At 35.7% G+C, this 12,492-nt stretch overlaps 1 protein-coding gene across 1 annotated transcript in view; it reads left to right on the top strand.

The window, feature by feature from the left end:
• The window catches only part of TPO (thyroid peroxidase), a 34,877-nt gene extending 22,640 nt beyond the window's left edge, over nucleotides 1–12,237 (top strand). Inside the window, 7 exon segments of the mRNA XM_023922710.2 lie at nucleotides 1,918–2,176; nucleotides 2,687–2,857; nucleotides 3,631–3,868; nucleotides 7,488–7,696; nucleotides 8,519–8,689; nucleotides 11,922–12,007; nucleotides 12,009–12,237. Of these exon segments, the coding sequence (XP_023778478.2) occupies nucleotides 1,918–2,176; nucleotides 2,687–2,857; nucleotides 3,631–3,868; nucleotides 7,488–7,696; nucleotides 8,519–8,689; nucleotides 11,922–12,007; nucleotides 12,009–12,080 (1,206 nt within the window). The 3' untranslated portion in view covers nucleotides 12,081–12,237.
• The last annotated feature ends 255 nt before the right edge of the window (nucleotides 12,238–12,492 follow it).

Raw genomic sequence — 12,492 nt, 5'->3', positions numbered from 1 at the left:
CGCTTTCTGTCTTTTCTGTCGCTTTCTGATTTTATTGACATATTTTGCAACAAGCACATTCCTTTGTTTCCACAGGAGAATCTCATTTATTGAAGGAATACTCTACTGAAAGAAAGTATTGTGCTTATTTATGGAAGTAAATAAACCTTTTATATAATTTTCTGAGAGAAGGGTCTGCATACAAAAGAATTTTAACAAAATTAATTTTGATGCCTGTCAGCTGTTAACAGCTTTAAAATTTATGTATGTGTCAGTGGTGAGAACCCTCATAGTGAGCCTCTCCTTGACTTCACACAGACAAATTTGGCCACACCCAGAGACTACACAAATCCTAGATGCTATTTCAGATGTGGTTCTTTGGCAGATTCCAGTAGTAGTATTGTATTCTTCTGTATTAATAACAACTAAGCCTGTATTGTCTAAAACTCACTTCTACTTGGTTGAGCCTCATTTAGCCTTTGGAAGTTTCCATCAAACAGATGCCTCTCCTAGTGCAGGGTAGGCAGGCATAAGACCCCTTTTTACCCTTAGCCTTTTAATTTTCTTGTCTCAAAATGGCAACCCCTTTATCAAGGAAATTGGAAATGAAGATGTTGCCTCTGGAGCAAATGAAAAGTCTGTGTTGCCCTTTCCCTCAGGGAGTCTGGCCTTCCTGAGTATCTTAGCTTGGACTTTCATTTAAAATGAGCCAAAAAATTAGTCATAGGATTTTTTGCATCCATGACTAACCTACTCTTCCATAAGGTCTTTGATTGTAAAAACTATATATCTAAAATTAGAACTGTCTTGCAAAACCTTTCTGAATAAAGCAATGGATTAGCTTTTCAAATGACAGTGTCAGTATTAATTTCTTGCAATAATTTCATTTGTTTCATATGCTGCATTAAAGAAGCTGTAAAAGGGATTATAACATATTGCCTTTTATATATTTTGTGCACTGCATGACTTAACCTGAAAACCTAAACCTCTACTTTCTGGGAAAAGTGATTAAATTGTGGAAAGGTTTTCTTGTCTGTGCTCTGTGCCTAAAATAATGATACAAGTTTTTTATAAGGTCATTTTAAGGCAGCTAGTTTTTCAATCTGCACTATATCGAGTTCAAAGTACATTTGTCTGTATATTTATTGCATATTATATTGAATCTATGAGATATTTTATTGAGTCCATTATGCTTCATATTTATCTCATATTGCTTTATTGAGTTCAGCATAATCTTTAACCTATAATGCATTTTCATTTTATTTGGTACAGTAGAATATTTTCCCTTCTCTCCTTTTGTCATGATTACTCCTATGCTTTTCCATGCCACTGTAATACTATCAAATTATAAAAGCATTTGACAGAAGGTGTTATCAGTCTTTTTATTTTTGAAGTGCATTCTTTAGAAGTCTAAAAATTGGCCTAAGTTTAGTATAAAGTGTCTACAAAGGGATTTTGGGCACCAGTATTTTAAAGCCTCATCATTTCAAATAATAATAAAAGAGGATTTGTGTCATAAATATATGTCTGAAAATAGCATCTTTTAGAAAGCCTTCTTGAAAGACATTATAGTGCTTCTTGCTTTCATTGCCATTTTAAAGGCCATTATAATTTACGTTTTTAATCTCAGCAAACCTCCCTTGAGCTGGATTCCCCCCATGGTTTGTAAATGAGCAGCACTGGAAATCTCTGCTCAGGAGGTTTTTTCCAGCATTTATGGTAAGACCTAACAGGGCCTGACTGTTGCACAGATTCTCTCTGGTCATTTTTCCCCTAACTGCAAAAATAAGACTGATATTGTTTTCCAGGAAATACTGCTCTTGCTTATTCCAAATGTTTAGGGTATAAATGAGGGAATGAAAAAGCATTTAGCACCTGGTACTCATTACTGTCCATCTCTAGAAAAGCTGAAATATGTTTCTTTTTCTTTTCTTTCAGATTATTACTTTAAGAGATTACATTCCCAAAATCATTGGTCCAGATGCTTTTAATCAGTATATTGGCCTTTATACAGGTTATGATCCCACAATGAATCCTACAGTTTCTAATGTATTTTCAACAGCTGCTTTTCGTTTTGGTCATGCAACAATCCAGCCAATAGTGAGGCGATTGAATGCACAATATTTAGACGATCCTGAACTCCCAAATCTTCATTTGCATGAAGTTTTCTTTAGTCCTTGGAGGCTCATTAAAGAAGGTATGGTCTTATTTAAACTGCTTCTGTTGTTTTTTTGTCTTTTTTTCCCCAGAATATTGTAACTTTTTCTAAATTGCTTATCCTGAATTAGGAATGGGAGCATTTATTTAATTAAATAATTTATTTAATTTGTTGGTTGGATTCCTGAGCACTAAAAAGAACATTAATTATTATTCTCAATTAAACAGTTGACTGAATCAGTAAAACATTACTCTCAAGATTCAAACAGTCTGGTAGATTGGCAATAAAAGGATGAGTGATGTGAAGATTTTTTTAGGATTTTTTTCCGTGTATGAATTTATTAACAGATTGCAAGTTCTTTTATATCTGAAGAAGAGGGAGCTATTTCATACCACTATTACTTCTACTCTGAACTAAAGGAGATGTGTTTGAATGTAAAAGCCTGTGTGGCACAATGATTTAAAAACATACTAACACATAAGTATTGACATTTATTATGAAAGATATAACAGTTTATACATTCTATAATACCATTTTTTATGTTTAAAGGAGGCTTGGATCCTTTAATAAGGGGTCTTCTAGCACATCCAGCAAAACTGCAGGTACAACATCAACTGCTGAATGAGGAGTTAACAGAAAAACTGTTTGTGTTGTCCAATAATGGTTCACTTGATTTATCGTCACTGAATTTACAACGCGGCCGTGATCATGGACTCCCAGGTCTATTGCTTTTTCTTGATTTTTTTTTCTTCCAACTGGTAACTGAAGTATAACTGCTTATATTTGGGATGTAATCATAAGCTTTTAAATAATAGATCTGGTAATCAGAAAAATCACTTAAGTCTCTTTTAAAATGTACATTGCTAATATTCTTAATTTTGATGGAAAGTATTTGATAACTTTTGAGATTAAAATTTTCTCGTAAATCTGGACTCTAGAAGAACACTACTAGTGAGTGGATCTGGGTGTGCTCAGTGTAGGTACCTGAGGCTTGTTTTTGCTGGAACCAGCTCTGAGAAGTGGGAGTTTCTGCCTGAAGCAGCCATTTCCCATCAGAAGGCTATCCCCAGCCTGTGGGATAGTCAATTTAGGCACATCCTCACTGGCTCTACCAAACACAGAAGGTGTTGACAGATGTCTCTAGGAGTGGTGTAGATGGCTTGATTAGGTAAACTCTGCGTTTTAAGAAATATTACGTTTTTCTCTGTTTTTTTGCATTAGATTTTTTACTCCAGTCAGCCCAGTGTAAGACTGAACTAACAGTCAAGGAGTCAGGCCATGGGTGTACCTGCTTAGAGGAAGAATGCTGGAGCTTAGCTCAAATCCTTCCATAATTTCTCTGATCAGTTTAACCAATAATAGTAGGCCTTTTTTATACATAACTCCCTATGACAATGATCAAGGTTGTCAAAATCCTGTGCTTATAAATTTTTTAATTCATATATCATGCCTAGCAGACAAATCTAATCATCCTTTAAACATCATACTTGCAGGTTATAATGAATGGCGGGAATTCTGTGGTTTACCAAAACTGGAAACTCACACTGACCTGAATACAGCAATAGCCAATCAAAATGTCACTGAAAAAATCCTGGAATTGTACCATAATCCTAACAATATTGATGTTTGGCTTGGCGGTCTCATGGAAGACTTTCTTCCAGGTGCTAGAACTGGTCCCCTGTTCGCCTGTATAATCGGAAAGCAAATGAAAGCACTAAGGGATGGTGACCGGTGAGTTTATTATGCAGTAAAATCATGTGTAGAAACCCAGTAGCAATGGAGAGTTTACAGCCACTTAAATATGCTTCAAACAAATCATTCTCTACCTGTCGCACATTTTTGTCTTAGCTCCTTCAGTTTTGTTGGGTGAGGTTTTGATGATTATTCTTTGGTTCACACATGGTCTCAATTCCAGATGACATGGAGTTTGTTTCTATGCTACTGAGGTGTCCAGCTGTGCACTCCTACTGAAAATGCAAGATACCACCAGAAGTTAATTGTGGCAGGGGCCAGTAACTTCTGCATGGGTGGATGTAGTACTGTCCAGGCTTTATTCCCCCTGAGGCCTGCTCAGGAGCTGGAAGAACCTCAATATTTTTCTTTGGCAACCACAGCAAAGTCAGAAGGGATAAGAAAAATCTGTGATTCGGGCTTCATAAGAGGATAATAAAAACACCACATACTTGGCCTTATGTGAATTGGAACAGAGTGTTCCCAGAGTTGCCTCATAGGACACAGCACAGGATGTCACTTCAGCCAACCCTGCACAGGTGCCACCAGAATCTTGTGCCAGTACAACACTTCATACCAGAAAAGCAGGGGGAATGCAGCTTCAGGTCACAATGGCATATGTGAAGCTGTTTCTATCTCACTTCTGCTCATGAAGCAATTATAAAACCAACTTTTTTTTTATTTCTGTCATGTACTTGTGGCAGTAATTTTGGATCTCATGAGATGGCTAATTTAAAACTGCTCACACCATGCTAGCAGGAGTGTTTTAAATACATCTTGTCCTTACAATGACCTTTAAGCTCCTCGTATAAGTCACTGTTATGGAAAGAAACCATTATGGGAATAATCATCCAAGTCAGAATTTAAATCTGAACTTTAAAAAATGTTAATTAATTAGCTTACAAGAAAAAGCAATGCTAATCATAAAGGTGGTATTTGCAGAAACTGTATAGACAACCAACATTCTACTCAGCTGTGTTCAAAACATGGTTGAAAGTCTTCTGAATGGTACAGGCATACTTGTCCCTACTTGGGGAAGGAGTATCTATGGATGTCTTTTCAGCCCCCTTTCTGTTATTCAGTACCTTACACTGTTACTTAACATTCAGTATCTCATAATGCTACCAGCATTAAATAAACTTAAGGATAATTTATTACATTAACTCCAAATTGAGAAAAAGAGAGTTCTAATAATGAATTTCCTGAGTTTCTGCTACAAAGTTTGTGGCAGCTAACTTAAATGTGAAATGGTATTCCATCATTAATAACAAAGAAACCACCTAAGAGAAGTTAGAAGTATGTAACAACATGTTATAGTTGTCACATAATAAGAATGGAACAGTCTAACACTGCAGTGTCTGGTCAGGTAGTGTTGGGTGTTATCTGTAACTGGACCAGGGGCACTACATACACTGGATACCCTAACTGACAGGTCTGAATGTAGGGATTTAAAAATAACTCTTCTAATCTACTCTTTAAGTTCACAATTCTGGAATTGTCATCTGGCTGAACCCTGAATTCTGCTAGCCCTAAAACCTTTTTGTCAGTAATCTGGCAAAACAAAAAAAGTTCTCTTATCTGCTGAAGTCAGGCACTATCATAACCACATCATCTGAGACAAATTATTTCCGATCCATCAGCCTTCTTCCACCTCTTCATCCTCTTCATATTTTTGCAATCTCAGGATTTGAAACATTTGGGGAAAAACTTCTGAAGTTTTTTCATTCTTTGCATAGGTTTTGATCACCTGACACAGATCAAATGGAGTAAACCAAAATGTTTGTTAAAGTAAACACCCATCTGTTAGGTAGATTTTCATTAAGAATTATAGATAAAACTAAATTTTGTGATAAAAGTAGAATAGATTTTAATGTATATGAAAGGGGACATAGGTGTAGGAGAACTGAGTGGAGAAAAGACTTTGATGGCTTTGTTTATAGGAAGGGGTCTTGGAATCATCAGTGAAGTTTCAGGATGCTCTGAGAAGTTTGGGAGCATGCAAGACATGGTGTAGACAAAGTGTAGGAGGAAGGCTCCTTCCTTTTGCTCTCCTTCCAGCTCCTCCATCTCTCCTGCATTTATTATCACAGTGCTGCTGAGTTGTGGGACATTCCTCTACCCCTGGTTCTCTACATTGCCTCCTCCTTCAATGTAGGCAAAGTAGGATGGGTTTTTTTAACAAACCAGGATTCTGAAGGTAACTATTGGCCTACAAATAAAGCCAGTTTTCCAAAATTTCACATGCACTTACCTTACTTAGCAGGTATGGTCCTGTTGGCAGCAGAATCTGATTTGTCCTGAAAAGCCACCCTGAAGCACACTGGCAGTCCTCATCCTCCCCGGAACACAAACACAACTATCAGACTTCCTATTTGCATAGTACATTTACAGGCAGCTCATAAAAATCTTCAAATGCTGAACACATGCCAGGTTTGCATAGAGTCCACAGTCAATATTGCTGTTCCCTTCTAATCAGGCAAACATAAACACAAACTCACAGACTTTCTAGAAACCTCCAAGCGATGTGCTCCCTGTATTATGAATCATAAGTCCTGTGTTAAACCTGAGCTCGGTTTACACAGTCTGATCACTCCCATGCTCTACTGCTGACTGTCCTCAGGCATGTTACCACCAATCCTGAAAAAATCCTGACTGGCCTGGCCTGAGCACTACAGGGAGCTAAGCAGTGTAGCAGTGCTTATCACTGCTCACTGTACTAATAGAGACATTCTATCAAACTCTTCAGAAGTATTTTTGCCATTAATCACATGTCTTTATATACAAAATGTTTGTCTTTCCTTTTCTCCCCAGTGTTTTCTTTCCTTTTACCTTTAAATGTGTATGTATATGTGCATGCATACATATATATTTTATATAATGTCACCATTTAATAAATATACCTTTGTAGCTCCTCTGAACTAGTTCCTCTCTGTTCTGACACCACACTCCTGATCTGACAAAAATAAGCAGGTCTTCTCTGTTCCAGACAGTCCTCCTCCAGCTTACTTTATGTATGATCAAAAACATCATTTTGCTTTTCTACTTATGCTTATATATGCTTATATATACTTATGCTTTTCTACTATAATTAATCTGCATATCTACAGGTTTCTTAGCAAATTAAGTACTCCTAATTAACGAGAGAAGTATTCAACATACACTTGTTTTCCTAGCAGCCATTCAGTAAGAGCAAACAGAATTCAAAAACTTTAGTATGAGGAAATCTATTTTGGTTACTCCTTCAATTCCTCTGTAATTTATGCTTTAAACAATTTATGAGTGAACAGCACATATTAGTATATGTAGGAGTAAGGACCAGTTCAATCAAATTTGTTTCAAGTTTTTCTCTCAGGACTGTAACTGTTTTTGTGGACCTGTTCAATCAATGAAAAGCAATTCTGCTGGCTTTAACACATCAGACCAGTTGACCAGTACATCAGACTCACACTAGCCTTTTTATGACTGGTTCTTTATGGTCATGGAGTTTACTTTTATTATTCTTTTATTCACCTATTTTTGCTGTAATTCTTATTTTTGGTATTTAAATAAAAGGTACTGTGAAAGTAAAAATAAGCAGCTCTTTGATCTTTTCAAAAAAGGTTTCTATCAATCTTTCCAGATTTTGGTGGGAAAATGATAATGTTTTCACAGAAGCTCAAAGGCATGAACTCCAAAAACATTCACTGTCCCGCGTAATTTGTGACAACACAGGAATTTCTGAAGTGCCAGCAGATGCCTTTCAACTTGGAAAGTTTCCACAGGATTTTAAGCACTGTAACAATATACCCAGGATGAATTTAGAAGCTTGGCAAGAATTTTATCATGAAGGTAATCTAGTAGTTACCAATCTTTTCAGAGGGAGGGGAGAGTAAGTTTAAGTACTGACTTTGGTTGTGGAAGGTCTTGAGTTACTGGTCTGAATCAGACCTTTACTATTTCTATCACTTAGAAGTGGGATCATAGAATCATAGAACTTTTTGGCTTGGAAGGAATCATTAGAGGACATCTAGTCCAACCCACCTGCAATGTCCAGGGACATATTCAACTACATCAAATTGTTTAGAGCTCTGAATCCAAATGTTTCCAGGGAGGAGGCATGCACCTCTCTGGGCAACTTGTGCCAGTGTTTCAGTACTCTTGTCAAAAACTTCTTCCTTATATTTAATCTAAATCAACTTTCTTTTAGTTTAAAAACATTACCCCTTGTGCTATTGCAACAGGTCCTGATAAAAAAGTTTGTTCCAATCATTCTTATAAGACTTGTTTAAATTGACAGGCTGCAATAATGTCTCCCTGGAGACTTTTCTTCTCGAGGCTGCAACAACAACCCCAACTCTCTCAACCTCTTTCTTCAAAGGAAAGGTGCTCCAGCCCTCTGATTATCTGTGTTGCCCTGCTCTGGACTTGATCCAGTAGGTCCATGACCTTCCTATGTTGTAATGCTAATTTTATGAGGATTATAAGTAAAACCTGTGATATTCAATATCAATTCTTTTCCAGAAATGAACAATTAGTCTTGATCACCTTAAAACATGTGAAAAATTTCACTGAAGTTAATATTTATAGCAGTAATAATGCAGAATACCATCCATTTGCAAGTCTAAGTTGGTAATTTTTTAAAAGCCTGTAATACAAACTTTCTATTTGTAGATGAACTATGTGGAACACCAAAAAGTGTGGAAAATGGTGATTTTGTATACTGTTCAGAATCAGGAAAATCTACAGTGATTTATACATGTCACTATGGATTTCAGTTACAAGGAGAAGAGCAATTAACCTGCACAAGCAATGGATGGACCTTTGAGGCTCCAGTTTGTATAGGTATATATTATTATTATTATTATTATTATTATTATTATTACTACTACTATTGCTATTACTATTTATTTATTTCTGAATTTTCTAACAGCTAAAGTCCACTATAGCTCATCAGATGTGAATTTACTCCTATGCCTTCTTGTAGTTAGCATCCTGGGCTTATTAGGTGCAATAACACAAAAACGTGAAACTCTCTCCAGAATTGCTGTTTCAATCTCTGCCCATCCTGGTTCAGCAATCAAGTTGATGATAAGAAAATGTCACTAAAAATTGCCCAATTAAACAAAAATCAAGTCTATTAACAACCATTCAGGGGGGAGGGGGGAGATAAAGGGAAGGAAAAAAGGCTGCAAATCAGAATTATACATTGCTTCCTCCTACATTCAACATAACAGCATGTCAGTGAGTTGTCATTTTCCTGGCATTGTTTCAATGGATGCTCTAGATAAAAGTTGAACTCTGCACCACTAGATCATGTGTCATCCTAATAATTTTTGTAAAAGTGAAAAAAACAGTCTGTGAAGTGAATAAGTGAAATTAAGGAAACTAATAATCACTTCAGGTACAACCTTCCCCTCCCAAATTGCTGTGAAAAGGTTTTCCAGAAGTTAATTACTTCTGCAGGTACAAAAGTAGATCAGATGAAAATTAGTAAAAATATATATTTCTGGCACATTTTCACAGGAACCTTTTCTGTTATTTTAATAATTCTTTCATCTTCTGTGTTTTTTTGCCTTTTACTATTTAGTAGAATAAGCTAGAAGGAGAATGTGGCAAATATTTCAAGACTTTCACTCTTCATGCTGTGAAGAATTAATTCTCTCTCTTCAACATTTCAGATGTGTTTATAATGAGGGTGTGTGTACATATACTCATATATATATGTATACATGCATGTGTGTGCATATATTCACACTCCTCTGCTTTATAAGAGCATGAGAGAAAAATAAACCCAAAAAGGCTATATATCAGAATATATTATGGGTGGTGGTAAATTAATTTGAGTGCAAGTGCTGCAGCTCATCCACAATAAAATCTGCTTATCAGTATTTTTATGATAGCAGAATAGAAAGCTCTTCATTCTAATTGTATACCTGGTATGGAAAAAGTCAAATGAAATTTTCAGCTCTTTCCTTTATTCACATCCTATTTATCCACTGAATTCCTCCCACATAAATACCATATAAAGAAATAAAGATGTTAAATGAATTATAATAAAACCTTTTCAATCGATTAATGTTCTGGCAGGGAATGGAATAAATAAGTTAAACGAGTGAATCATTCCTTGTCCCAGTTTCTTTTAATATGTTCAGTAATGTAAACAAAAGACTGTATATGTGCTATAGGAAAACAAGCTGCTGCATATATTAAAAAAGCAATGCCTTTATTAAAGGAAAACCATCAAAACCCACTTATGCAGATGCTACTTGAGTTTTACAGTAGAAAGCACTTTGTTCCATGCATGTCTGTGCAATATGTTCCCATTCTTTTAAATATTCAGCAAATTAGGGATAAATCAAGCAATATAATGAGGAGGATAGAGCTTAGCATTTCTGCAGATGGTTTCAAAATTATATGCTACTCTGGAAAGACAGAGTGGCTTGCTGGCAAAAGCATAGGATTCTGAGAGCTGTTAATTCCCTCTTACTAACTTGGGCTTTGACTGATATAATTTCTATTGATTCAGGAAGTAATTTAGTGTTAGAATATGCTACCTTCCTTTATATTAAGTGATGTCATAGTCCTGATAACTCTTTGCTTTAGTAAACAACTGCTCTCTGAGCAGCAGGGTTGGCTGGTCAGATCTGACATGCACTATTTAGTGATGAAGAAGTTATCTAGTTAGCACATAGCATGACTATGGATCTATAGAAGTTGAAGGAGCTCATTTAAATTACAGTGCAGGCAAAAGTGCAGGTTTTTGTTCCCAGATGATGATTAAGCCAGTGAACATTAACTCAAAATATAGTTTTGAAAGGAGTAATAATCCGAAATCTTCATCCTAAACAACAGATTCTTTTCCTGCTTCAAAGACATGTTATGAATGCTATTTTTTCTTAAGGGTTCTGAAGTTTTATATTTTTCCTGCATGTTAGTCTTTTGACTGTCTTAGCTGAGAACTGTCTTTGGGCACAGCTACTTTTTTGTACTAAAATTTGAGAAAATAAGGCTTGGTTCTATTTCCAATGATGGAAAGTGGTCTCAGTGACAACGCTAAACTTAGTCAGTAAAAACAGGTCAGTTTCTTATACTGATTGAAAATAAGTACTTGTATTGAAGTAGCAGATCAAACATTGTGGTAGAGAATGAAAGGATAAAACCAAAAAGAGAAGATACTGCAGACTCGACTAGTAGTTCACATATGGGTTTGCAGTGCTTCACACAACCATTGGTCAGAGACATTAAACAAGCTGTCAGATATACAGAACCAATGGGAAACTACCTAAAATAGCACGGATATCACCTACTTTTAGTCAATTGAATTCAGTCATGAAGTAAACATTACATAGAAAAAAGACAGGTGTAAAAATATGAAAAGACCCCTTTCTTTCCCTCACTGGGTATTTTCCTGCACTGCTGTTTCCTATTTCATCACATAATAAGAAAGTGAAAGATCTTGAAAGGCCTCAAGAACAATACATGTATGTACGTTTTCCAATGGATAATTGTTCATCTGCTCAACATTCTGACAGGATATTGTCATTTTACAGAATTCATATAACATCTAGAAACAACCATCCTTGCACTGCTATCATAAATTATGGTTAAAAATTTTGTAAACAAAGCTAACCTGAAAATCTGGCTCCTCAATGTCATGCCTAGAAGTGTACAGAATTGTGTCTAACTTATTATTTTCATTATCTCTATAGATAATAGGATGAAAAATTTATAGAGGAAGTCAAATCTTAGGACACAAACACATGAAGAAGAGCTCTCACATTTAAGGTTTACATTTTTGAAAATTCAGCCAATTGCCATTTGTAGCTTTTGGACTATGAGAACAACTTTTCTTTTTCATCATTTCCAGCTTTAAAACAAACAAAAAATCAAAACGAAACAACGACCCTCTTCTTTGTCCTTTAAACAGTAACAATACAGATTTTTATCAGTATCTGTCTCATTGAAAATGTACAATGCCTTTCATTTAGGAATCCTTGTAAAAAGTGTTTATGAGAAATTATTAATCCCTTTGTACTTTGTAATTATTATTGATCAGTGTGTCCTCATTTTGCAGACATCAATGAATGTGAAAATGAAATTAATCCACCATGCCCTCCTTCTGCTATATGCATTAACACTAAGGGCAGCTACAAATGTCTCCCTGACTGATCCCTACAAGCTGGCAGGAGATGGAAGAACATGCTTTGGTAATGGTGAACCTACTGTCCATTAAAATGTTCTCTGTTCCACTTTACAATGCTGTAAAAATACATCAAATTGTGTTTTATTGAAGAGCTGGTAACATATGTGAAAAATCTCTACACAACCTTGAGCATAAAGATACAGATTCTGTAAATGAAGGTGTTGAATAAATAATACTGGTACATAAATAAGCTTTTCATTTCTATTCCTATTGCATATAAACCACTAAGTATTTACTGACAGTGCATATGAGGATGGAATCAAATTTGTCTCAGCGTCTCCTAGTCAGTACCTAAATTCAGCACCTAAATATTAACTAAGTTCCTCCTGACACCTTCCAAAACTGTCAGCTCTTTCAGAGCTAGTAGAAATTATGCATTTCCTTGGGTTTTTCCACTTTTCAGCATGCAAGTAAGCTGTATGATAGAAGTTTAGGGGGAGTA

Source organism: Cyanistes caeruleus, chromosome 2 (genome assembly GCF_971803275.1).
Source record: "Cyanistes caeruleus chromosome 2, bCyaCae1.hap1.1, whole genome shotgun sequence".
Classification (NCBI taxonomy): domain Eukaryota; kingdom Metazoa; phylum Chordata; class Aves; order Passeriformes; family Paridae; genus Cyanistes; species Cyanistes caeruleus.
This window is presented reverse-complemented; position numbering and strand designations above follow the sequence as displayed.